This window comes from Phalangium opilio, unplaced genomic scaffold, assembly GCF_054372755.1.
Source record: "Phalangium opilio isolate 3A_F unplaced genomic scaffold, DU_Popi_V2 ptg000046l_1, whole genome shotgun sequence".
Classification (NCBI taxonomy): domain Eukaryota; kingdom Metazoa; phylum Arthropoda; class Arachnida; order Opiliones; family Phalangiidae; genus Phalangium; species Phalangium opilio.
Genome location: NW_028324169.1, coordinates 1,855,413 through 1,881,852, shown reverse-complemented (window position 1 = coordinate 1,881,852; position 26,440 = coordinate 1,855,413). Strand labels below are relative to the sequence as shown.

Sequence of the window (26,440 nt, the reverse complement as noted above, 5' to 3'; positions counted from 1 at the left end):
GAAAACCTCAAATTAACACGTATCTATGGTGTAGTGGTTATCACGTCTGTTACGTCTTAATACTGAAGAGTTGGTATATGTGGGAATAACTTTAATCTAGACTTGGTAACGCATTGCAAGTAGTGGTTTATTTTACTATAAAAACTTAACTCTTATTGAGTTGCGTACATGGTATCTTAAAGACTTATACTGGTTACAAATTAAAGCTAGCTTACAACTGATAACTGAAGTGACAACTGCCTTTTTCGTTACACAATCTTAGTATATACACAGATATATAAAAAACTAGTTGAGTTAAAACACTAATCTTATTTCTAATATTATTTTGGTCTATTCGCCTATTTTTTAGTCTAAGTCTCAACATCCTCCGCCCCATGAAAGGTGGTCGACTGTTCATTAATTTCCAAGTTATAGAGATTTTGTACTGCTCGTCGGATGTTCACTTTTCCAGGTAGATGAATAGTACAGGCTCGTATCTTCCCGTCACGACAGGGATGGGTTTCGGTGATTCGTCCAATACGCCATACTTGGCGAGGTAGCTTAGCTTCTTCTACAAGGACCACGTCATCGACCTTGAATGGGACTGGATTGACTACTGTTTTGGTACTGTGGGCTGAACGGAGCTCGAGAAGATAATGATTTCGCCAGCGCTTCCAGAACTGATTTACTAGAGTGTTTCGATGCTTGAGTCGGACTTGAAGTTGGCTTCTATTGGGATTGAGATCAACATTCGCAAGGTTGTGGACAGGAACTGAAGTGGCTCGTTTCCCAATCAGGAAATGTGCTGGGGTTAACGGCGAGGGTTCTCCAGGGTCGGCTTCACTGTACGTCAGAGGTCTAGAATTTCCGACTGCTTCTATTGAGGTAAGAATAGTGTTAAGTTCTTCTTGGGAGAGGGTTTTTCTCCCTAGTGATTTCTTTAGGCTGATTTTAACGCTCCGGACAAGTCTCTCCCAGAACCCGCCCCACCAGGCGGCACGCTCAACGATATTTTTCCATTTAATTTTTCGATGACCAAGATACTCTTGAAATGGTCCTCCTTCCACGTTCTCGTACAGCTTCTGTAGGTCTTTGCCCGCTCTTCTGAAGGGTCTGGCATTGTCAGAGTAGATGGTTGAAGAGACTCCTCTCCCCTTTATTCAGAGAAACCTTGTAAATTCCCGATCTTCTGGTATCAATGAAATCATAAGGAAGGCCTTCTCGACGTCGGCCATAATAGCTATCTTTCCATTTCGGAATCTCATCAGAGTCGCCAACAGATCAGGATTTAGATTTGGTCCTGGATGTAGTAGGGAGTTCAAGGATGGTTTTCCCTTTTCATGTGCGGCAGCGTCGTGGACTACTCGGAATTTCGTTGTTTCTTTCTCCTCTCGAATTACTGGGAAGTGGGGAATGTAAAACTTCGGCCCATCACTGTTGATCTCCTTCTCTGGTACTATCTCTATTATGCCTTGCTTCAGTTAATCTTGGAAGGTGTCCTGATATCGATGGAACAGCACAGGATCCCGTGGCAACTTCTTCACGAGGCCGTGCATTCGCTGACTTGCCAAACCAAGGTTATGGCCCAGTTCTTCTCGACTCGATCTCCAGGGAAGTCTAACCTCGTATCGACCATCTTGAAACCGGACAGAGGCATTATGCTCGGCAACGATGTCTTCGTCAGCCTTTGATAGTAGGCCCTCTTCTTTAATCCCCAAGGATTCGATTTCCCAGAATGCTTTCAGGTTCTCGTTAACTTCGTCTTCTACTTCAATGGCGGTATTCATAACGACAACAGCCTGAGCGAATACGTTAGCTGTCATTGGAGTCGGACCCTGGACGGCCCATCCTAATTTACTTTCCAAGGCTACGAAGGAGTTGCTCAAACGATGGATTTTTCCCGTGACTATTGTCCAGTAGTAGTCTGCTGCAATCAGCATGGATATCTCTCTCGGTATGGATTTTCCCTCTATCTCCGTGATATCCGCCAGTTTTATTCCGTTTTGTGCCACCTTCTGTCGTATTTCTTCTCCAGGCATCTTGATGGTTGCTCCGAGTATCTTCGGACTCTCGAAAACTGTCAACATGAATCGGCTCTCTGGATCGATGAGATTGATCAGCGTGATTTTGACCTTTCTTCTGACTGAGGTGCTTGACTTATTACTCTCAAACCCTCCGACGTGAATAGTTCCTTGACCTTCAACTGGTAACTTTAGCTTGTCAACCAGATCTTGTGAAATGAATGATCTCTGTGCACCATTGTCCAGAAGACATCTTATTGGGACCTTTTCGCCATCTCCTTCTGCGTATACTACGATCGGTTGGAGTAATACGTCTTGACCATAGGACTGCCCTCCAGGAACAACCGCCGCCATGGACACCGCTGCCGTGTCGTCATCTGCTTTCTCACCATTAGTAGCCGACGTCTCTGATTTCTCGAAATATATCTCCCTGCAGATGGACTTGTGATGCCTACGTTGACATTTCTCGCATCTTCTTCTCGACTTGCAACGCCTAGCTGTGTGTCTGGTCTTTAAACACAAGAAACATCTTCCCTGCTGAGATAAGATATCCAATTTACGCTGCAGAGATGCGGATTGGCAATCTTCTGGTTTGTGGCTGGTGTCTTCACAATAACAGCATGTTTTCGGGCCTGACACGGTGACATTCAATACTGCGGTTGTTGGCGTCCTGTTTCTTGGAGGGTAATTATTGAATCTTGAAATGTGCTGCTCTCTTCGGCTAAACCGTTCATTACTACTGGGACCCGGATGACCCTCATCGGCTTCTCGGGATGGCTTATTTAGAACGAGTGCTCTCTCGCGACATTCAACTTCTGATCTCAGGTGCTCCATGAGGATCTCGACATCATATTCTTCCTCGATGTCCAACTTTCTAGTGTAATCCAAGGCTATATCTTGGGGTAGCAACTTGATTACCATATGACAGAACATGTATCCATAGTTTGCCGACGGGACCCCAAGAGCTGATAAACCCTTGACTTGAATATCGCAAGCGTCGTAAAGGGATCTCAAAGCCACGACGTCCGTTGACCGTTTGACCGGGTTCAGACTGGTTATCTTATTTAAATGGCAGTTGATGGCGACAGCCTTTCGTCCAAAACGTCTTTTCAGATGGTTAACAGCGATCTCATAATTTTCTTCTGTCAGCGACATACCGGTCAAGGCGTTGAAGGCGGCTCCTTCCATATAAGACTTAAGGTATACGAACTTAGTGACCCTTCCGATGTCTTCTTTCTCATGGATTGCCGCATTGAATTGATCCCAGAAACTTCGCCACTGGGTATGGTCTCCATTGAATTTTGGAATTACAACTTGGGGTAATTTTACTGCCGTCCGATGGGTAGACTCTTCCCTCAGAGCTTGTCTTGGCCATTCTTCTTCAAATTTTTGTAGCCTTCTCTTAAGCTTGACCTTGTTCGCAGCTATGATCTCTCGAACCTCCTCTACCTCGTTTGTTTCTTCTTCAAGTAAGCCCTCAGGTATCAGTTCCTCCAGTTCTTCGTCTTTGGCTCTCAGTCTTTCTTCCTTTTCTTGTAGTTGCTCCAGTAGCGTCTCTAGGCTTTCTTTGCTCGCTTCTTCTTCCTTTTGTATCTCACTTGCGATGCTCTGGATTATCTTCGTTGTTCGCTGTCTTAGGGCGCTTCTTTGCTTTAGTATTCGTTCCATATTACACAACTCTCACAGTGTTCTTGACGACCAGCTCTATTGGTAGATCGTTAAGATGGCTTCTTGATATCTTAACGTCGTTAGGTCGAGACGGTAACCTCCTTCTTGCTGAGCTTTAACTTAGTAAGCTCCATCCCGGGTTTCGGCACCATTATGTTACGTCTTAATACTGAAGAGTTGGTATATGTGGGAATAACTTTAATCTAGACTTGGTAACGCATTGCAAGTAGTGGTTTATTTTACTATAAAAACTTAACTCTTATTGAGTTGCGTACATGGTATCTTAAAGACTTATACTGGTTACAAATTAAAGCTAGCTTACAACTGATAACTGAAGTGACAACTGCCTTTTTCGTTACACAATCTTAGTATATACACAGATATATAAAAAACTAGTTGAGTTAAAACACTAATCTTATTTCTAATATTATTTTGGTCTATTCGCCTATTTTTTAGTCTAAGTCTCAACAACGTCTGCCTAACACGCGGAAGGTCCCAGGTTTGAGCGCTGGTAGGGACATGTTTTGACCATCGTGATTAGACATAGTAATAAGCTGTATCTCTTCGAAAACTTTATATTAACACGTATCTATGGTGTGGTGGTTATGACGTCCGCCTAACACGCGGATGGTCCCAGGTTCGAGCCCTGGTAGATACATGTTTTGACCATCGTGATTAGACATAATAATAAGGTAGATCTCTTCGAAAACTCATAATAGCTAAGTATATATGATGCAGTGGTTATCACGTCCGCCTGACACGCGGAAGGTGTCAGGTTCGAGCCCTGATAGATACATGTTTTGACCAACGTGATTAGACATAGTTATAAGCTAGATCTCTTCGAAAACTTTATATTAACACGTATCTATGGTGTAGTGGCTACCACGTCCGCCTAACACGCGGAAGGTCCCAGGTTCGAGCCCTGGTAGGGACATGTTTTGACCATCGTGATTAGACATAATAATAAGGTAGATCCCTTCGAAAACTCACAATAATCAAGTATCTATGGTGTAGTGGTTATCACGTCCGCCTAACACGCGGAAAGTCCCAGGTTCGAGCCCTGGTAGGGACATGTTGGGACCATCGTGATTAGACATAATAATAGAATAGATCTCTTCGAAAACTCACAATAACCAAGTATCTATGGTGTAGTGGCTATCACGTCCGCCCAACACGCGGAAGGTGTTGGGTTCGAGCCCTGATAGATACATGTTATGACCATCATGATTAGACATAGTAATAAGCTAGATCTCTTCGAATACTTAAATTAACACGTATCTATGGTGTAGTGGTTATCACGTCCGCCTAACACGCGGAAGGTCCCTGGTTCGAGCCCTGATAGATACATGTTTTGACCATCGTGATTAGACATAGTTATAAGCTGGATCTCTTATAGCGTTTTCCTTTGTGTCCTCGCGGAGCGCTCCCATGGAGCAATAAAAATGGTAGTAGTAGTTTCCAGCTTCGTTAAAGAGCGTTTTTCTTTGAGTTGATCCGAGCGCTCCCGGAGCGCTCCGAAAAATAAATCGTCTTTCATAGGAAAAAAGAAAGCTGCTCCGAGACGGAGGCGTGTCTTACATTGGCCCAGTCGCTCCCTCCCGGTTTGCTCCCGGATTGATCCCAACCGCTCCGACTCGGGAGACGGAGCGACCAAAATCGAGCGCCTTATGACGTAGTTACAGACGTTTTCAAAATGGCGACGAACGAAATGAGAGTGTCGTATCTATTTCTTGAATCATCTACAGACAGTTCCGATGAAGACATTTTGCTGATACTCAAAACTAGAACAAAACGACCAAAAATTATGCATTACATTGGAAATGTTGTCGAAGAATATACAGATGAAGAAGTAAGTAATTGAGGGTAATTGATTAATCAATTATATGAAACGCATGATATCAAGAACGAATTCAGGATACCATCCTAAATTCGTTCTTGATATATACTAATTGATGTAATTATGGTATTTACATAGTTTAGAAGGAACTTTCGTTTGAAACGTGATACTTGTGCCTCGATCATTGCACGTTTTGAGGAATCTGAATTCTTTCCAGTGAATGCGAAACATGGTGGCCGGAACCCAATTACTGCTGAAACCCATATTTTAGCGTTTCTGTGGTATGTTTGTGACTTGAAAGCGTTTTCATATTTTTATTTTATATTAAAACGTTTAGAATAATTTCCAGGTTTGCTGGAAACAAATCTTGCATGCGTGTTGTGGCTGGCCGATTTGGCATTGCTGAAACGTCAATGTTTAGGATTATTCAACGTGTGCTAGAATTTTTGGTCAAGATTGCACCGACGATAATTAAATTTCCATCAACCCGAGAAGAAAAAGACAAAATTGAACAAGATTTTAGAGACGTATTTACTATATCTCCACACATTTTGCCAAACTATTGAATGTTATACAATTTTGATTAGGTAGCAGGCTTTCCTGGTATTCTGGGATGTATTGATGGTAGTTACATCAGCATAAGAACTCCAGCTCACAAAATTAAATCAACATACACTAATAGGCATGACATGGCGTCAATAACATTACAAGGAATTTGTGACCCAAATAGAAGGTTTCTAGATGTTTTTACCGGCATACCCAGCAAAATTCATGACTCACGAGTTCTTAAGCTATCGTTTATCAACAAAGAACTACCTAATTTGTGTTCTAATGAATATCACATCATTGGAGATGCTGCATATCCTTTAAGAGAATGGCTTCTAAAACCTTACCCCGATTCCAGGCCTCTAACTGAAAAACAAAAACTATACAATCTTAGATTTTGTGCTACTAGGGTTTTAATTGAAAATACTTTTGGTATTTTAAAGCAACGTTTTCGTCAATTAACAAGGATAGATTTTCACGGAGTAAATCGCATGTCGAAATTTATTATGGCATGTTGTGTACTGCATAATCTCTGCATAGATCACAAAGACCAATGGGTATCTGATGCTTCTGGTAGCAATGATGATAGTTCTGATAGTGAAACGGATGATAATTTGCCAGAACCTTGTCCTGAAGAAATTGAACATCAAAATGAACGGATTAAAGATTTACTAGCTCGCGGGGAAGCGAAAAGAAAAAGAATCTGCGATGGATTAAAATAAATTCAGATAAACAACTTTAGATCTTTCGCTCAAATGCCATTTTGGTTTAATCAAGTACTGATTTCTGATACTTTTTTTCAAAATAAATAATGATTTATGATACGTTTGTTTTTTTTTTCAAAATGAGTGAGATTTTTGGAAAAGTAATGATTGATATAATTTGTTTGGTTTCAAAGTTGTGATTGACTTTTTTTGACAACAAATAACGAATGTGTATTTTTTAAAGAAAATAATTATTGATTAATGATACAATTTGCGTTTTTTGATTTCTGTTTTGAAAATAATAATGATACAATGTCTTTTTGTTTTTTTTACATAAATAGTGATAGAAATGTTTTTTGAAAGTAAATAATGATTAATGATACAATTTGCATTTGTTTATTTCTGTTTTGAAAATAATAATGATACAATGTCTTTTTGTTTTTTTAAATAAATAATGATAGTAATGTTTTTTGAAAATAAATAATGATTAATGATACAATTTGCGTTTTTTGATTTCTGTTTTGAAAATAATAATGATACAATGTCTTTTTGTTTTTTTGAAATAAATAATGACAGACATGTTTTTTGATAATAATGATACAATGTCTTTTTGTTTTGTTTTTTTTAAATAAATAATGACAGACATGTTTTTTGATAATAATGATACAATGTCTTTTTGTTTTGTTTTTTTTAAATAAATAATGCCAGACATGTTTTTTGATAATAATGATACAATGTCTTTTTGTTTTTTTAAATAAATAATGACAGACATGTTTTTTGAAAATAAATAATGATAGAAATGTTTCTTGAAAATAAATAATGATGATACAATTTTTTTTGAAAATAAATAATAATGAAGCAAATTTGTTTGAAAATAGATGATACAATGTTTTTTTGAACATATGAAGATGAATGGAACAAAGTTTTTTTTTCAAATTAGTCATTTTTTTTTGAAAATAATTCACGTAAGAGGTCCATTTTTTCTTTATGACGCCTTTCTTTGGCCTCTTCCTTAATTTTATTTATATTGTATAAAGTTTCAGTCAATTTGTCATTGTTTCTTACCTTTTTCTTTTTGGAACCATCCGTAGCCACTGTTTCTGATGGGCGTTTTTCAGCAATTTCTACACGCGTAACACCTCTTAAAACTTCTGGTTCGATGCTGTCGTCTAAAGCGGAAATCTTTGATATTTCATTTTCATATTCAACATCTTTTCTTGTTGAGCCTGAAGTTTTATTATTTTTCTCCGAATCTTTCTTTCTCTTCATCACAGTTTTGTAACGTGTGCTACATTGATCCGAAGTCCAGACGATGCCTAAGATCTCTTCAATATCGCTAGAGATTTTGGTCCACATTGTTTTCTTGTTCTTGAATTTCTTCATTGGTCCTACCTGAATCATGTAGGTTTCATACTTATCTAACAGTAGCTTGGTTTCTGTTGTACCCCATTCTAAATTAAATAGCGAAATTAATCACCTGTATTGTTCTTCAATCAATGAATGAGTATCTGAATTTACCTTTTGACGGTTTATCATCAGAGGATTGAAGTGGTGAGACAACAGTGGGAGAAAGGGAAGGTTGTGGTGAAGAAACAGGATTAGACGTTGAGAGTTGTGGTGAAGATACGCGATTAGAAGTTGATAGTTGTGGTGAAGATACGCGATTAGAAGTCGATAGTTGTGGTGACGAAACGCGATTAGATGTCGATAGTTGTGGTGGCGAAACGCGATTAGATGTCGATAGTTGTGGTGACGAAACGCGATTAGAAGTCAGTGGCTGTGGTGACGAAATGCTATTAGATGTCGATGGTTCTTGTGTAGCCAAGGAAGGTTTGGTCTGGTAATTGATAAGTCCACAATCTTTTAGTTGCTTATCACTGAACGTCATTAAGAATCGTTCACCTACAATGTTGAGACAAATTGATAATTACCATAATAACGTGTTCAATAAATCAGAATACATTCATAAAATAGAAAATGTGGCTTTTACTCATGGCATCTAGAAAAAGATTGTCATGATTTCCATCTTTTTTCTATACATGTAAACAATCAACTTTGTTGAATCTTGGTAAAATTGTAGGTTATAAGCCTCATCAATTTTACCCAAGCGGGCCAAGCTAAGCTTTTTACAATAGAAACAAAATAAAGAAAGAACTTACCATTTTTAATTACGATACATAATATTTCTCCGTTATTATGTCTTTGTATTTCGTTTTTATCGTTACAATAAAAAGACTCAAAAATAATTTGATCATGATGATTGGAAGCCATAATAATTCTCAAAATATTTAGCCCTTGGCCTAACAATCACGACGAGATTACCAGACGACGCGTCACAAAACCGCTCTCAAAAATCTCTTGTCTTTCATTGGGAGCAACTATATTCGGTCCTCCGAGCTAGAGCGATGACGTAGCACGAAAATATGGAGCGATCTCGGAGCGCTCTCTGGCGACCACAACGGAAAACGTTAAAGACTGTTTTTGAAGAAAAGGATCTCCTAGTTTTATTCCTCCATGGGAGCGCTCCGCGAGGACACAAAGGAAAACGCTATTAGAAAACTTTATATTAACACGTATCTATGGTGTAGTGGTTATCACGTCGGCCTAACATGCGGAAGGTCCCAGGTTTGAGCGCTGGTAGGGATATGTTTTGACCATCGTGATTAGACATAATAATAAGGTAGATCTCTTCGAAAACTCCCAATAGGCAAGTATATATGGTGTAGTGGTTATCACGTCCGCCTAACACGCGGAAGGTCCCAGGTTCGAGCCCTGGTAGATACATGTTTTGACCATCGTGATTGTACATAATAATAAGGTAGATCTCTTCGAAAACTCATAATAACTAAGTATATATGATGTAGTGGTTATCACGTCCGCCTAACACGCGGAAGGTGTCAGGTTTGAGCCCTGATAGATACATGTTTTGGCCAACGTGATTGGACATAGTTATAAGCTAAATCTCTTCGAAAACTTTATATTAACACGTATCTATGGTGTAGTGGCTACCTCGTCCGCCTAACACGAGGAAGGTCCCAGGTTCGAGCCCTGGTAGGGACATGTTTTGACCATCGTGATTAGACATAATAATAGGGTAGATCTCTTCGAAAACTCACAATAATCAAGTATCTATGGTGTAGTGGTTATCACGTCCGCCTAACACACGGAAGGTCCCTGGTTCGAGCCCTGGTAGGGACATGTTTGGACCATCGTGATTAGACATAATAATAGGGTAGATCTCTTCGAAAACCCACAATAACCAAGTATCTATGGTGTAGTGGTTATCACGTCCGCTTTACACGCGGAAGGTCCCAGGTTCGAGCCCGGATAGATACATGTTTGGACCATCGTGATTAGACATAGTAATAAGCTGGATCTCTTCGAAAACTTTATATTAACACGTATCTATGGTGTAGTGGTTATCACGTCCGCCTAACACGCGAAAGGTGTCAGGTTCGAGCCCTGATGGCTACATGTTATGACCATCGTGATTAGACATAGTAATAAGGTAGATCTCTTCGAAAACTCACAATAGCCAAGTATCTATGGTGTAGTGGTTATCACGTCCGCCTAACACGCGGAAGGTGTCAGGTTCGAGCCCTGATAGATACATGTTTTGACCATCGTGATTAGACATAGTAATAAGCTGGATCTCTTCGAAAACTTTATATTAACACGTATCTCTTGTGTGGTGGTTATCACGTCCGCCTAACACGCGGATGGTCCCAGGTTCGAGCCCTGGTAGATACATGTTTTGACCATCGTGATTAGACATAATAATAAGGTAGATCTCTTCGAAAACTCATATTAACCAAGTATCTATGGTGTAGTTGTTATCACGTCCGCTTTACACGCGGAAGGTCCCAGGTTCAAGAACTGATAGATACATGTTTGGACCATCGTGATTAGACATAGTAATAAGCTGGATCTCTTCGAAAACTTAATATTAACACGTATCTATGGTGTAGTGGTTATCACGTCTGCCTAACACGCGGAAGGTCCCAGGTTTGAGCGCTGGTAGGGACATGTTTTGACCATCGTGATTAGACATAATAATAAGGTAGATCTCTTCGAAAACTCACAATAGCCAAGTATCTATGGTGTAGTGGTTATCACGTCCGCCTAACACGCGGAAGGTGTCAGGTTCGAGCCCTGATAGATACATGTTTTGACCATCATGATTAGACATAGTAATAAGCTTGATCTCTTCGAAAACTTTATATTAACACGTATCTCTTGTGTGGTGGTTATCACGTCCGCCTAACACGCGGATGGTCCCAGGTTCGAGCCCTGGTAGGGACATGTTTTGACCATCGTGATTAGACATAATAATAAGGTAGATCTCTTCGAAAACTCCCAATAGCCAAGTATCTATGGTGTAGTGGTTATCACGTCCGCCTAACACGCGAAAGGTGTCAGGTTCGAGCCCTGATGGCTACATGTTATGACCATCGTGATTAGACATAGTAATAAGGTAGATCTCTTCGAAAACTCACAATAGCCAAGTATCTATGGTGTAGTGGTTATCACGTCCGCCTAACACGCGGAAGGTGTCAGGTTCGAGCCCTGATAGATACATGTTTTGACCATCGTGATTAGACATAGTAATAAGCTGGATCTCTTCGAAAACTTTATATTAACACGTATCTCTTGTGTGGTGGTTATCACGTCCGCCTAACACGCGGATGGTCCCAGGTTCGAGCCCTGGTAGATACATGTTTTGACCATCGTGATTAGACATAATAATAAGGTAGATCTCTTCGAAAACTCATACTAACCAAGTATATATGATGTAGTGGTTATCACGTCCGCCTAACACGCGGAAGGTGTCAGGTTCGAGCCCTGATAGATACATGTTTTGTCCATCGTGATTAGACATAGTTATAAGCTAGATCTCTTCGAAAACTTTATATTAACACGTATCTATGGTGTAGTGGCTACCACGTCCGCCTAACCCGCGGAAGGTCTCAGGTTCGAGCCCTGGTAGGGACATGTTTTGACCATCGTGATTAGACATAATAATAAGGTAGATCTCTTCGAAAACTCCCAATAGCCAAGTATCTATGGTGTAGTGGTTATCACGTCCGCCTAACACGCGAAAGGTGTCAGGTTCGAGCCCTGATAGCTACATGTTATGACCATCGTGATTAGACATAGTAATAAGCTGAATCTCTTCGAAAACTTTATCTTAACACGTATCTATGGTGTTGTGGTTATCACGTCTGCCTAACACGCGGAAGGTCGCAGGTTTGAGCGCTGGTAGGGACATGTTTTGACCATCGTGATTAGACATAATAATAAGGTAGATCTCTTCGAAAACTCACAATAACCAAGTATCTATGGTGTAGTGGTTATCACGTCCGCCTAACACGCGGAAGGTGTCAGGTTCGAGCACTGATAGATACATGTTTTGACCATCGTGATTAGACATAGTAATAAGCTGAATCTTTTCGAAAACTTTATCTTAACACGTATCTATGGTGTTGTGGTTATCACGTCTGCCTAACACGCGGAAGGTCGCAGGTTTGAGCGCTGGTAGGGACATGTTTTGACCATCGTGATTAGACATAATAATAAGGTAAATCTCTTCGAAAACTCAGAATAACCAAGTATCTATGGTGTAGTGGTTATCACGTTCGCTTTACACGCGGAAGGTCTCAGGTTCGAGCCCTGATAGATAAGTGTTTTGACCATCGTGATTAGACATAGTAATAAGCTAGATCTCTTCGAAAACTTTATATTAACACGTATCTATGGTGTAGTGGCTACCACGTCCGCCTAACACTCGGAAGGTCCCAGGTTCGAGCCCTGGTAGATACATGTTTAGACCATCGTGATTTGACAAAATAAGAAGGTAGATCTCTTCGAAAACTCACAATAACCAAGTATCTATGGTGTAGTGGTTATCACATCCGCCTAACACACGGAAGGTCCCAGGTTCGAGCCCTATTAGGGACATGTTTTGACCATCCTGATTAGACATAATAATAAAGTAGATCTCTTCGAAAACTCCCAATAGCCAAGTATCTATGGTGTAGTGGTTATCACGTCCGCCTAACACGCGAAAGGTGTCAGGTTCGAGCCCTGATAGCTACATGTTATGACCATCGTGATTAGACATAGTAATAAGCTGGATCTCTTCGAAAACTTTATATTAACACGTATGTATGGTGTGGTGGTTATCACGTCCGCCTGACACGCGGAAGGTCCCAGGTTCGAGCCCTGGTTGATACATGTTTTGACCATCGTGATTAGACATAATAATAAGGTAGATCTCTTCGAAAACTCACAATAACCAAGTATCTATGGTGTAGTGGTTATCACGTCCGCCTAACACGCGGAAGGTCCCAGGTTCAAGCCCTGGTAGGGACATGTTTGGACCATCGTGATTAGACATAATAATAAGGTAGATCTCTTCGAAAACTTAGAATAACCAAGTATCTATGTTGTAGTGGTTATCACGTCCGCCTAACACGCGGAAGGTCTCAGGTTCGAGCCCTGATAGATAAGTGTTTTGACCATCGTGATTAGACATAGTTATAAGCTAGATCTCTTCGAAAACTTTATATTAACACGTATCTATTGTGTAGTAGTTATCACGTCCGCCTAACAAGCGGAAGGTCCCAGGTTCGAGCCCTAGTAGATACATGTTTTGACCATCGTGATTAGACATAATTATAAGTTAGATCTCTTCGAAAACTCACAATAGCCAAGTATCTATGGTGTAGTGGTTATCACGTCCGCTTAACACGCGCAAGGTGTCAGGTTCGAGCCCTGATAGTAACATGTTTTGACCATCGTGATTAGTCATAATAATAAGGTAGATCTCTTCGAAAACTCACAATAACCAAGTATCTATGGTGTAGTGGTTATCACGTCCGCCTAACACGCGGAAGGTCCCAGGTTCGAGCCGTGGTAGATACATGTTATGACTATCGTGATTAGACATAGTAATAAGCTAGATCTCTTCGAAAAGTTTATATTGAAACGTATCTATGGTGTAGTGGTTATCACGTCCGCCTAACACGCTGAAGGTCCCAGGTTCGAGCCCTGGTAGGGACATGTTTTGACCATCGTGATTAGACATAGTAATAAGCTAGATCTCTTCGAAAACCTTATATTAACACGTATCTATTGTGTAGTGGTTATCACGTCCGCCTAACACGCGCAAGGTGTCAGGTTCGAGCCATGATAGATAAGTGTTTTGACCATCGTGATTAGACATAGTTATAAGCTAGATCTCTTCGAAAACTTTATATTAACACGTATCTATGGTGTAGTGGCTACCACGTCCGCCTAACACTCGGAAGGTCCCAGGTTCGAGCCCTGGTAGATACATGTTTAGACCATCGTGATTTGACAAAATAATAAGGTAGATCTCTTCGAAAACTCACAATAATCAAGTATCTATGGTGTAGTGGTTATTACGTCCGCCTAACACACGGAAGGTCCCAGGTTTGAGCGCTGGTAGATACATGTTTTGACCATCGTGATTAGACATAATAATAAGGTAGATATTTTCGAAAACTCATAATAACAAAGTAGATTATATAAAAAAGGACTTGGTTTGCCCAAGCCTAAAAAACAAAACGATAAGAGTTTTTTCCAGTTGACTGAAGCGCGGATATTTTATTTTTATATATAATTTTAAGGACAATCTGTATTTTACTACTCTTTAAATCAATCTCCTGATTTTACTGGTAATGGATTTATTTCCTATAAATTAATTGAAATAAAATATCTTATCTCAGATTTTTCAACAACAATTCCATTTTCGTAAAAATTTTATCATGAAAAATGTGAGATAATATTTTATTTCAATTAATTTATAGGAAATAAATCCATTACCAGTAAAATCAGGAGATTAAATCAAAGAGTAGTAAAATACAGATTGTCTTTAAAATTATATAGAAAAATAAAATATCCGCGCTTCAGTCAACTGGAAAAAACTCTTATCGTTTTGTTTTTTAGGCTTGGGCAAACCAAGTCCTTTTTTATATAATATCTGTTCCTTCAGTCTTTATTTGTATTAATCTATTATAAAATAATATTTGCCTGAAATGCGAAATTTTTCACTTCTAGGACGAGGTTAAAAATGGTTCTACACTTTTACTAATTCTTATATGATACGGCTCACAATTCGTTTTAGAACCCGAGCTTTATAGTCAACTTCAAAACAAACCTGCCACGATTTTAAACTATCAAAGCCGTATCTTTTACAGTCCACTTTACGATTGCAATTATCCATGACATTGCGTGCACTGCCCTTGTACGTTTACAGTGATTGGCACCGTGGACAGTTATTTTAATTAAAATACCTAGGCCACAGGTCCAGTTTTAAAAATATCCTTATTTCCAACACTGATCCATCTATCCTTCCAGCTTTTACAATCACCCATTGCATAGACTCACTCAATAGTCTGCCTAAGCATGGATTTAGAATAGAAGCTTACGCTTCCTGGATATTTCACTCACCTTAAAATGCGCACAACATTTATTCCTCGTCTAAAATAGTACCAGCCTGGCACGCGCGTTTGTGACGTAGAATTTGAGGCAAATTCAGAGGGGGATTGAAGTTTTTCACGTGATCGAGTTCAAATTTTGAATAGCGCGCGATCGCGCGCGCCTAAAGAAAAAAGTTTGCTTCAATTTCTACGTCCCCACCCGCGCGAATTTTTGTGACATAAATGTGTTTAAAATCAAAATGCCTTACTGAAGGCTACAGGGAAATATCCATGAAGCGTAAGCTCCTATTATAAATCCATGGCCTAAGTAAGGCAACTTAAGCCTTGGTCGAAACTAACATCTAAAATATAAATTAAAAAGGTATCTTAAGTATAGAATTTCAACCGAGACACATAATTAAACGAAAATTAGACCCGCCAGAGAAGTTTTTAATAAATATAGTGTTATATTTATTTAAAAATATCAAGTTAAAGTTTCAAGGCGGTGAAATGGCAAATTAGCGTCGTCTACTGTAGAGTAACGAACAATTAGCGTCGTCTGCTGTAGAATTATCTTTTGAGGTACTTACATTTTTAATGAAATTAACATACTTAGACTTAATTAAATTTGGTGAAACTTGAAAAAGGCACACCTTGAATAGTTACTTGTTAATTTAAAAGTATTCCGAAAGCTAACTCCCATGTAGTTTTTAAATGATTCGATGTACAGGAGCACCAAAAACCCCATGTTATTCCTATGGGAAAATCGGCGAAAATCTGTGAATTTTCATTTAACATTACGGGAGGGTGTGGGATCTTATCTAGAAGGGCCTACCGGCCCTCTAGAATATGATGTAGTGGTTATCACGTCCGCCTTAAACGCGGAAGGTGTCAGGTTCGAGCCCTGATAGATACATGTTTTGACCATCGTGATTAGACATAGTTATAAGCTAGATCTCTTCGAAAACTTTATATTAACACGTATCTATGGTGTAGTGGCTACCACGTCCGCCTAACACGCGGAAGGTCCCAGGTTCGAGCCCTGGTAGATACATGTTTTGCCCATCGTGATTAGACATAATAATAAGGTAGATCTCTTCGAAAACTCCCAATAGCCAAGTATCTATGGTGTAGTGGTTATCACGTCCGCCTAACAAGCGAAAGGTGTCAGGTTCGAGCCCTGATAGCTACATGTTATGACCATCGTGATTAGACATAGTAATAAGCTGGATCTCTTCGAAAACTTTATATTAACACGTATCTATGGTGTAGTGGTTATCACGTCCGCCTAACACGCGGAAGGTCCCAGGTTCGAGCGCTGGTAGGGACATGTTTTGACCATCGTGATTAGACATAATAATAAGGTAGATCTCTTTGAAAACTTAGAATAACCAAGTATCTATGTTGTAGTGGTTATCACGTCCGCCTAACACGCGGAAAGTCTCAGGTTCGAGCCCTGATAGATAAGTGTTTTGACCATCGTGATTAGACATAGTTATAAGCTAGATCTCTTCGAAAACTTTATATTAACACGTATCTATTGTGTAGTATTTATCACGTCCGCCTAACAAGCGGAAGGTCCCAGGTTCGAGCCCTGGTAGATACATGTTTTGACCATCGTGATTAGACACAATTATAAGTTAGATCTCTTCGAAAACTCACAATAGCCAAGTATCTATGGTGTAGTGGTTATCACGTCCGCCTAACACGCGCAAGGTGTCAGGTTCGAGCCCTGATAGTTACATGTTTTGACCATCGTGATTAGACATAATAATAAGGTAGATCTCTTCGAAAACTCACAATAACCAAGTATCTATGGTGTAGTGGTTATCACGTCCGCCTAACACGCGGAATGTCCCGGGTTCGAGCCCTGGTAGATACATGTTTTGACCATCGTGATTAGACATAGTTATAAGCTAGATCTCTTCGAAAACTTTATATTAACACGTATCTATTGTGTAGTGGTTATCACGTCCGCCTAACACGCGCAAGGTGTCAGGTTCGAGCCCTGATAGATAAGTGTTTTGACCATCGTGATTAGACATAGTTATAAGCTAGATCTCTTCGAAAACTTTATATTAACACGTATCTATGGTGTAGTGGCTACCACGTCCGCCTAAAACTCGGAAGGTCCCAGGTTCGAGCCCTGGTAGATACATGTTTAGACCATCGTGATTTGACAAAATAATAAGGTAGATCTCTTCGAAAACTCACAATAACCAAGTATCTATGGTGTAGTGATTATCACGTCCGCCTAACACACGGAAGGTCCCAGGTTTGAGCGCTGGTAGATACATGTTTTGACCATCGTGATTAGACATAATAATAAGGTAGATCTCTTCGAAAACTCACAATAACCAAGTATCTATGGTGTAGTGGCTACCACGTCCGCCTAACACGCGGAAGGTCCCAGGTTCGAAACCTGGTAGGGACATGTTTTGACCATCGTGATTAGACATAATAATAAGGTAGATCTCTTCGAAAACTCCCAATAGCCAAGTATCTATGGTGTAGTGGTTATCACGTCCGCCTAACACCCGAAAGGTGTCAGGTTCGAGCCCTGATAGCTACATGTTATGACCATCGTGATTAGACATAGTAATAAGCTGGATCTCTTCGAAAACTTTATATTAACACGTATCTATGGTGTGGTGGTTATCACGTCTGCCTAACACGCGGAAGGTCCCAGGTTTGAGCGCTGGTAGGGACATGTTTTGACCATCGTGATTAGACATAATAATAAGGTAGATCTCTTCGAAAACTCCCAATAGCCAAGTATATATGGTGTAGTGGTTATCACGTCCGCCTAACACGCGAAAGGTGTCAGGTTCGAGCCGTGATATATACATGTTTGGACCATCGTGATTAGACATAGTAATAAGCTGAATCTCTTCGAAAACCTTATATTAACACGTATCTATGGTGTAGTGGTTATCACGTCTGCCTAACGCGCGGAAGGTCCCAGGTTTGAGCGCTGGTAGGGACATGTTTTGACCATCGTGATTAGACATAATAATAAGGTAGATCTCTTCGAAAACTTACAATAGCCAAGTATCTATGGTGTAGTGGTTATCACGTCCGCCTAACACGCGGAAGGTGTCAGGTTCGAACCCTGATAGATACATGTTTTGACCATCGTGATTAGACATAGTAATAAGCTGGATCTCTTCGAAAACTTTATATTAACACGTATCTATGGTGTGGTGGTTATCACGTCCGCCTAGCTCGCGGATGGTCGCAGGCTCGAGCCCTGGTAGATACATGTTTTGACCATCGTGATTAGACATAATAATAAGGTAGATCTCTTCGAAAACTCATAATAACCAAGTATATATGATGTAGTGGTTATCACGTCCGCCTAACACGCGGAAGGTGTCAGGTTCGAGCCCTGATAGATACATGTTTTGACCAACGTGATTAGACATAGTTATAAGCTAGATCTCTTCGAAAACTTTATATTAACACGTATCTATGGTGTAGTGGCTACCACGTCCCTCTAACACGCGGAAAGTCCCAGGTTCGAGCCCTGGTAGGGACATGTTTTGACCATCGTGATTAGACATAATAATAAGGTAGATCTCTTCGAAAACTCACAATAATCAAGTATCCATGGTGTAGTGGTTATCACGTCCGCCTAACACGCGGAAGGTCCCAGGTTCGAGCCCTGGTAAGGACGTGTTTGGACCATCGTGATTAGACATAATAATAGGGTAGATCTCTTCGAAAACTCACAATGACCAGGTAACTATGGTGTAGTGGTTATCACGTCCGCCTAACACGCGGAAGGTTTCAGGTGCGAGCCCTGATAGATACATGTTTTGACCATCGTGATTAGACATAGTAATAAGCTAGATCTCTTCGAAAACTTTATATTAACCGGTATCTATTGTGTAGTAGTTATCACGTCCGCCAAGCACGCGGAAGGTCCCAGGTTCGAGCCCTGGTAGATACATGTTTTGACCATCGTGATTAGACATAATAATAAGGTAGATCTCTTCGAAAACTCACAATAACCAAGTATCTATGGTGTAGTGGTTATCACGTCCGCCTAACACGCGGAAGGTGTCAGGTTCGAGCCTTGATAGATACATGTTTTGACCATCGTGATTAGACATAGTAATAAGCTTGATCTCTTCGAAAACTTTATATTAACACGTATCTATTGTGTAGTAGTTATCACGTCCGCCAAACACGCGGAAGGTCCCAGGTTCGAGCCATGGTAGATACATGTTTTGGCCATCGTGATTAGACATAATAATAAGGTAGATCTCTTCGAAAACTCACAATAGCCAAGTATCTATGGTGTAGTGGTTATCACGTCCGCCTAACACGCGCAAGGTGTTAGGTTCGAGCCCTGATAGATTCATGCTTTGACAATCGTGATTAGACATAGTAATAAGGTAGATCTCTTCGAAAACTCACAATAGCCAAGTATCTATGGTGTAGTGGTTATCACGTCCGCCTAACACGCGGAAGGTGTCAGGTTCGAGCCCTGATAGATACATGTTTTGACCATCGTGATTAGACATAGTAATAAGCTTGATGTCTTCGAAAACTTTATATTAACACGTATCTATTGTGTAGTAGTTATCACGTCCGCCAAACACGCGGAAGGTCCCAGGTTCGAGCCCTGGTAGATACATGTTTTGACCATCGTGATTAGACATAATAATAAGGTAGATCTCTTCGAAAACTCACAATAGCCAAGTATCTATGGTGTAGTGGTTATCACGTCCGCCTAACACGCGCAAGGTGTCAGGTTCGAGCCCTGATAGATTCATGCTTTGACCATCGTGATTAGACATAGTAATAAGGTAGATCTCTTCGAAAACTCACAATAGCCAAGTATCTATGGTGTGGTGGTTATCACGTCCGCCTAACTCGCGGAAGGTCCCAGGTTCGAACCCTGGTAGATACATGTTTTGACCATCGTGATTAGACATAATAATAAGGTAGATCTCTTCGAAAACTCATAATAACCAAGTATATATGATGTAGTGGCTACCACGTCCGCCTAACACGCGGAAGGTGTCAGGTTCGAGCCCTGATAGATACATGTTTTGACCAACGTGATTAGACATACTTATAAGCTAGATCTCTTCGAAAACTTTATATTAACACGTATCTATTGTGTAGTAGTTATCACGTCCGCCTAACAAGCGGAAGGTCCCAGGTTCGAGCCCTGGTAGATACATGTTTTGACCATCGTGATTAGACATAATTATAAGTTATATCTCTTCCAAAACTCACAATAACCAAGTATCTATGGTGTAGTGGTTATCACGTCCGCCTAACACGCAGAAGGTCCCAGGTTCGAGCCCTGGTAGATACATGTTTTGACCATCGTGATTAGACATAGTTATAAGCTAGATCTCTTCGAAAACTTTATATTAACACGTATCTATTGTGTAGTGGTTATCACGTCCGCCTAACACGCGCAAGGTGTCAGGTTCGAGCCCTGATAGATAAGTGTTTTGACCATCGTGATTAGACATAGTTATAAGCTAGATCTCTTCGAAAACTTTATATTAACACGTATCTATGGTGAAGTGGCTACCACGTCCGCCTAACACTGGGAAGGTCCCTGGTTCGAGCCCTGGTAGATACATGTTTAGACCATCGTGATTTGACAAAATAATAAGGTAGATCTCTTCGAAAACTCACAATAACCAAGTATCTATGGTGTAGTGGTTATCACGTCCGCCTAACACACGGAAGGTCCCAGGTTTGAGCGCTGGTAGATACATGTTTTGACCATCGTGATTAGACATAATAATAAGGTAGATCTCTTCGAAAACTCATAATAACCAAGTATATATGATGTAGTGGTTATCACGTCCGCCTTACACGCGGAAGGTGTCAGGTTCGAGCCCTGATAGATACATGTTTTGACCATCTTGATTAGACATAGTTATAAGCTAGATCTCTTCGAAAACTTTATATTAACACGTATCTATGGTGTAGTGGCTACCACGTCCGCCTAACACGCGGAAGGTCCCAGGTTCGAGCCCTGGTAGGGACATGTTTTGACCATCGTGATTAGACATAATAATAAAGTAGATCTCTTCGAAAACTCCCAATAGCCAAGTATCTATGGTGTAGTGGTTATCACGTCCGCCTAACACGCGAAAGGTGTCAGGTTCGAGCCCTGATAGCTACATGTTATGACCATCGTGATTAGACATAGTAATAAGCTGGATCTCTTCGAAAACTTTATATTTACACGTATCTATGGTGTGGTGGTTATCACGTCTGCCTAACACGCGGAAGGTCCCAGGTTTGAGCGCTGGTAGGGACATGTTTTGACCATCGTGATTAGACATAATAATAAGGTAGATCTCTTCGAAAACTTACAATAGCCAAGTATCTATGGTGTAGTGGTTATCACGTCCGCCTAACACGCGGAAGGTGTCAGGTTCGAACCCTGATAGATACATGTTTTGACCATCGTGATTAGACATAGTAATAAGCTGGATCTCCTCGAAAACTTTATATTAACACGTATCTATGGTGTGGTGGTTATCACGTCCGCCTAACTCGCGGATGGTCGCAGGTTCGAGCCCTGGTAGATACATGTTTTGACCATCGTGATTAGACGTAATAATAAGGTAGATCTCTTCGAAAACTCATAATAACCAAGTATATATGATGTAGTGGTTATCACGTCCGCCTAACACGCGGAAGGTCCCAGGTTCGAGCCCTGGTAAGGACGTGTTTGGACCATCGTGATTAGACATAATAATAGGGTAGATCTCTTCGAAAACTCACAATGACCAAGTAACTATGGTGTAGTGGTTATCACGTCCGCCTAACACGCGGAAGGTTTCAGGTGCGAGCCCTGATAGATACATGTTTTGACCATCGTGATTAGACATATTAATAAGCTAGATCTCTTCGAAAACTTTATATTAACCGGTATCTATTGTGAAGTAGTTATCACGTCCGCCAAGCACGCGGAAGGTCCCAGGTTCGAGCCCTGGTAGATACATGTTTTGACCATCGTGATTAGACATAATAATAAGGTAGATCTCTTCGAAAACTCACAATAACCAAGTATCTATGGTGTAGTGGTTATCACGTCCGCCTAACACGCGGAAGGTGTCAGGTTCGAGCCTTGATAGATACATGTTTTGACCATCGTGATTAGACATAGTAATAAGCTTGATCTCTTCGAAAACTTTATATTAACACGTATCTATTGTGTAGTAGTTATCACGTCCGCCAAACACGCGGAAGGTCCCAGGTTCTAGTCATGGTAGATACATGTTTTGACCATCGTGATTAGACATAATAATAAGGTAGATCTCTTCGAAAACTCACAATAGCCAAGTATCTATGGTGTAGTGGTTATCACGTCCGCCTAACACGCGCAAGGTGTCAGGTTCGAGCCCTGATAGATTCATGCTTTGACCATCGTGATTAGACATAGTAATAAGGTAGATCTCTTCGAAAACTCACAATAGCCAAGCATCTATGGTGTAGTGGTTATCACGTCCGCCTAACACGCGGAAGGTGTCAGGTTCGAGCCCTGATAGATACATGTTTTGACCATCGTGATTAGACATAATAATAAGCTTGATCTCTTCGAAAACTTTATATTAACACGTATCTATTGTGTAGTAGTTATCACGTCCGCCAAACACGCGGAAGGTCCCAGGTTCGAGCCCTGGTAGATACATGTTTTGACCATCGTGATTAGACATAATAATAAGGTAGATCTCTTCGAAAACTCACAATAGCCAAGTATCTATGGTGTAGTGGTTATCACGTCCGCCTAACACGCGCAAGGTGTCAGGTTCGAGCCCTGATAGATTCATGCTTTGACCATCGTGATTAGACATAGTAATAAGGTAGATCTCTTCGAAAACTCAAAATAGCCAAGTATCTATGGTGTGGTGGTTATCACGTCCGCCTAACTCGCGGAAGGTCCCAGGTTCGAACCCTGGTAGATACATGTTTTGACCATCGTGATTAGACATAATAATAAGGTAGATCTCTTCGAAAACTCATAATAACCAAGTATATATGATGTAGTGGTTATCACGTTCGCCTAACACGCGGAAGGTGTCAGGTTCGAGCCCTGATAGATACATGTTTTGACCAACGTGATTAGACATAGTTATACGCTAGATCTCTTCGAAAACTTTATATTAACACGTATCTATGGTGTAGTGGCTACCACGTCCCTCTAACACGCGGAAGGTCCCAGGTTCGAGCCCTGGTAGGGACATGTTTTGACCATCGTGATTAGACATAATAATAAGCTTGATCTCTTCGAAAACTTTATATTAACACGTATCTATTGTGTAGTAGTTATCACGTCCGCCAAACACGCGGAAGGTCCCAGGTTCGAGCCATGGTAGATACATGTTTTGGCCATCGTGATTAGACATAATAATAAGGTAGATCTCTTCGAAAACTCACAATAGCCAAGTATCTATGGTGTAGTGGTTATCACGTCCGCCTAACACGCGCAAGGTGTTAGGTTCGAGCCCTGATAGATTCATGCTTTGACAATCGTGATTAGACATAGTAATAAGGTAGATCTCTTCGAAAACTCACAATAGCCAAGTATCTATGGTGTAGTGGTTATCACGTCCGCCTAACACGCGGAAGGTGTCAGGTTCGAGCCCTGATGGATACATGTTTTGACCATCGTGATTAGACATAGTAATAAGCTTGATCTCTTCGAAAACTTTATATTAACACGTATCTATTGTGTAGTAGTTATCACGTCCGCCAAACACGCGGAAGGTCCCAGGTTCGAGCCCTGGTAGATACATGTTTTGACCATCGTGATTAGACATAATAATAAGGTAGATCTCTTCGAAAACTCACAATAGCCAAGTATCTATGGTGTAGTGGTTATCACGTCCGCCTAACACGCGCAAGGTGTCAGGTTCGAGCCCTGATAGATTCATGCTTTGACCATCGTGATTAGACATAGTAATAAGGTAGATCTCTTCGAAAACTCATAATAACCAAATATATATGATGTAGTGGCTACCACGTCCGCCTAACACGCGGAAGGTGTCAGGTTCGAGCCCTGATAGATACATGTTTTGACCAACGTGATTAGACATACTTATAAGCTAGATCTCTTCGAAAACTTTATATTAACACGTATCTATTGTGTAGTAGTTATCACGTCCGCCTAACAAGCGGAAGGTCCCAGGTTCGAGCCCTGGTAGATACATGTTTTAACCATCGTGATTAGACATAATTATAAGTTAGATCTCTTCGAAAACTCACAATAACCAAGTATCTATGGTGTAGTGGTTATCACGTCCGCCTAACACGCAGAAGGTCCCAGGTTCGAGCCCTGGTAGATACATGTTTTGACCATCGTGATTAGACATAGTTATAAGCTAGATCTCTTCGAAAACTTTATATTAACACGTATCTATTGTGTAGTGGTTATCACGTCCGCCTAACACGCGCAAGGTGTCAGGTTCGAGCCCTGATAGATAAGTGTTTTGACCATCGTGATTAGACATAGTTATAAGCTAGATCTCTTCGAAAACTTTATATTAACACGTATCTATGGTGAAGTGGCTACCACGTCCGCCTAACACTGGGAAGGTCCCTGGTTCGAGCCCTGGTAGATACATGTTTAGACCATCGTGATTTGACAAAATAATAAGGTAGATCTCTTCGAAAACTCACAATAACCAAGTATCTATGGTGTAGTGGTTATCACGTCCGCCTAACACACGGAAGGTCCCAGGTTTGAGCGCTGGTAGATACATGTTTTGACCATCGTGATTAGACATAATAATAAGGTAGATCTCTTCGAAAACTCATAATAACCAAGTATATATGATGTAGTGGTTATCACGTCCGCCTTACACGCGGAAGGTGTCAGGTTCGAGCCCTGATAGATACATGTTTTGACCATCTTGATTAGACATAGTTATAAGCTAGATCTCTTCGAAAACTTTATATTAACACGTATCTATGGTGTAGTGGCTACCACGTCCGCCTAACACGCGGAAGGTCCCAGGTTCGAGCCCTGGTAGGGACATGTTTTGACCATCGTGATTAGACATAATAATAAAGTAGATCTCTTCGAAAACTCCCAATAGCCAAGTATCTATGGTGTAGTGGTTATCACGTCCGCCTAACACGCGAAAAGTGTCAGGTTCGAGCCCTGATAGCTACATGTTATGACCATCGTGATTAGACATAGTAATAAGCTGGATCTCTTCGAAAACTTTATATTTACACGTATCTATGGTGTGGTGGTTATCACGTCTGCTTAACACGCGGAAGGTCCCAGGTTTGAGCGCTGGTAGGGACATGTTTTGACCATCGTGATTAGACATAATAATAAGGTAGATCTCTTCGAAAACTTACAATAGCCAAGTATCTATGGTGTAGTGGTTATCACGTCCGCCTAACACGCGGAAGGTGTCAGGTTCGAACCCTGATAGATACATGTTTTGACCATCGTGATTAGACATAGTAATAAGCTGGATCTCCTCGAAAACTTTATATTAACACGTATCTATGGTGTGGTGGTTATCACGTCCGCCTAACTCGCGGATGGTCGCAGGTTCGAGCCCTGGTAGATACATGTTTTGACCATCGTGATTAGACGTAATAATAAGGTAGATCTCTTCGAAAACTCATAATAACCAAGTATATATGATGTAGTGGTTATCACGTCCGCCTAACACGCGGAAGGTCCCAGGTTCGAGCCCTGGTAAGGACGTGTTTGGACCATCGTGATTAGACATAATAATAGGGTAGATCTCTTCGAAAACTCACAATGACCAAGTAACTATGGTGTAGTGGTTATCACGTCCGCCTAACACGCGGAAGGTTTCAGGTGCGAGCCCTGATAGATACATGTTTTGACCATCGTGATTAGACATAGTAATAAGCTAGATCTCTTCGAAAACTTTATATTAACCGGTATCTATTGTGAAGTAGTTATCACGTCCGCCAAGCACGCGGAAGGTCCCAGGTTCGAGCCCTGGTAGATACATGTTTTGACCATCGTGATTAGACATAATAATAAGGTAGATCTCTTCGAAAACTCACAATAACCAAGTATCTATGGTGTAGTGGTTATCACGTCCGCCTAACACGCGGAAGGTGTCAGGTTCGAGCCTTGATAGATACATGTTTTGACCATCGTGATTAGACATAGTAATAAGCTTGATCTCTTCGAAAACTTTATATTAACACGTATCTATTGTGTAGTAGTTATCACGTCCGCCAAACACGCGGAAGGTC

At 40.8% G+C, this 26,440-nt stretch overlaps 2 protein-coding genes and 15 non-coding genes across 21 annotated transcripts; 15 read left to right on the top strand and 2 right to left on the bottom strand.

Moving 5' to 3' along the window:
* Positions 1 to 350: 350 nt before the first annotated feature.
* On the bottom strand, positions 351 to 3,668 carry LOC149674669 (uncharacterized). The gene is made up of 3 exons (XM_089838653.1): positions 1,544 to 3,668; positions 1,197 to 1,378; positions 351 to 1,133 (listed from the first exon to the last, which is right to left on the bottom strand). Exons 1-3 carry the CDS (start codon positions 3,666 to 3,668, stop codon positions 351 to 353), a joined length of 3,090 nt encoding a protein of 1,029 aa, XP_089694779.1.
* Positions 3,669 to 7,128: 3,460 nt separating this feature from the next.
* LOC149674668 (uncharacterized) lies at positions 7,129 to 9,305 on the bottom strand. Of its 5 annotated transcripts, none has more exons than XM_089838642.1 (5): positions 8,915 to 9,305; positions 8,746 to 8,788; positions 8,274 to 8,657; positions 7,821 to 8,206; positions 7,129 to 7,762 (listed from the first exon to the last, which is right to left on the bottom strand). In XM_089838642.1, the coding sequence occupies exons 1-5, from the start codon at positions 8,915 to 8,917 to the stop codon at positions 7,199 to 7,201; spliced, it is 1,380 nt and encodes a 459-aa protein (XP_089694768.1). In that variant the 5' UTR covers positions 8,918 to 9,305; the 3' UTR covers positions 7,129 to 7,198. The 5 variants fall into 5 exon arrangements, with proteins under 5 accessions (XP_089694768.1, XP_089694769.1, XP_089694767.1 ...); XM_089838643.1 differs by having other exon boundaries at positions 8,274 to 8,592; positions 8,687 to 8,788; positions 8,915 to 9,021; XM_089838641.1 differs by lacking the exon at positions 8,746 to 8,788.
* Positions 9,306 to 9,466: 161 nt separating this feature from the next.
* Positions 9,467 to 9,539, top strand: TRNAV-AAC (transfer RNA valine (anticodon AAC)). The gene has a single exon. It is a non-coding gene; the product is annotated as a tRNA-Val (tRNA).
* A 755-nt stretch (positions 9,540 to 10,294) lies between these two features.
* TRNAV-AAC (transfer RNA valine (anticodon AAC)) lies at positions 10,295 to 10,367 on the top strand. The gene has a single exon. It is a non-coding gene; the product is annotated as a tRNA-Val (tRNA).
* Positions 10,368 to 10,846: 479 nt separating this feature from the next.
* On the top strand, positions 10,847 to 10,919 carry TRNAV-AAC (transfer RNA valine (anticodon AAC)). Its single transcript has one exon. It is a non-coding gene; the product is annotated as a tRNA-Val (tRNA).
* Positions 10,920 to 11,260: 341 nt separating this feature from the next.
* TRNAV-AAC (transfer RNA valine (anticodon AAC)) lies at positions 11,261 to 11,333 on the top strand. The gene has a single exon. It is a non-coding gene; the product is annotated as a tRNA-Val (tRNA).
* A 1,583-nt stretch (positions 11,334 to 12,916) lies between these two features.
* On the top strand, positions 12,917 to 12,989 carry TRNAV-GAC (transfer RNA valine (anticodon GAC)). The gene has a single exon. It is a non-coding gene; the product is annotated as a tRNA-Val (tRNA).
* Positions 12,990 to 13,054: 65 nt separating this feature from the next.
* TRNAV-AAC (transfer RNA valine (anticodon AAC)) lies at positions 13,055 to 13,127 on the top strand. The gene has a single exon. It is a non-coding gene; the product is annotated as a tRNA-Val (tRNA).
* Positions 13,128 to 17,008: 3,881 nt separating this feature from the next.
* Positions 17,009 to 17,081, top strand: TRNAV-AAC (transfer RNA valine (anticodon AAC)). The gene has a single exon. It is a non-coding gene; the product is annotated as a tRNA-Val (tRNA).
* Positions 17,082 to 17,284: 203 nt separating this feature from the next.
* On the top strand, positions 17,285 to 17,357 carry TRNAF-AAA (transfer RNA phenylalanine (anticodon AAA)). The gene has a single exon. It is a non-coding gene; the product is annotated as a tRNA-Phe (tRNA).
* Positions 17,358 to 18,250: 893 nt separating this feature from the next.
* TRNAV-AAC (transfer RNA valine (anticodon AAC)) lies at positions 18,251 to 18,323 on the top strand. Its single transcript has one exon. It is a non-coding gene; the product is annotated as a tRNA-Val (tRNA).
* Positions 18,324 to 19,078: 755 nt separating this feature from the next.
* TRNAA-AGC (transfer RNA alanine (anticodon AGC)) lies at positions 19,079 to 19,151 on the top strand. Its single transcript has one exon. It is a non-coding gene; the product is annotated as a tRNA-Ala (tRNA).
* Positions 19,152 to 19,630: 479 nt separating this feature from the next.
* On the top strand, positions 19,631 to 19,703 carry TRNAV-AAC (transfer RNA valine (anticodon AAC)). The gene has a single exon. It is a non-coding gene; the product is annotated as a tRNA-Val (tRNA).
* Positions 19,704 to 20,458: 755 nt separating this feature from the next.
* Positions 20,459 to 20,531, top strand: TRNAV-AAC (transfer RNA valine (anticodon AAC)). Its single transcript has one exon. It is a non-coding gene; the product is annotated as a tRNA-Val (tRNA).
* Positions 20,532 to 21,562: 1,031 nt separating this feature from the next.
* Positions 21,563 to 21,635, top strand: TRNAV-AAC (transfer RNA valine (anticodon AAC)). Its single transcript has one exon. It is a non-coding gene; the product is annotated as a tRNA-Val (tRNA).
* Positions 21,636 to 24,460: 2,825 nt separating this feature from the next.
* On the top strand, positions 24,461 to 24,533 carry TRNAV-AAC (transfer RNA valine (anticodon AAC)). The gene has a single exon. It is a non-coding gene; the product is annotated as a tRNA-Val (tRNA).
* Positions 24,534 to 25,564: 1,031 nt separating this feature from the next.
* TRNAV-AAC (transfer RNA valine (anticodon AAC)) lies at positions 25,565 to 25,637 on the top strand. The gene has a single exon. It is a non-coding gene; the product is annotated as a tRNA-Val (tRNA).
* The last annotated feature ends 803 nt before the right edge of the window (positions 25,638 to 26,440 follow it).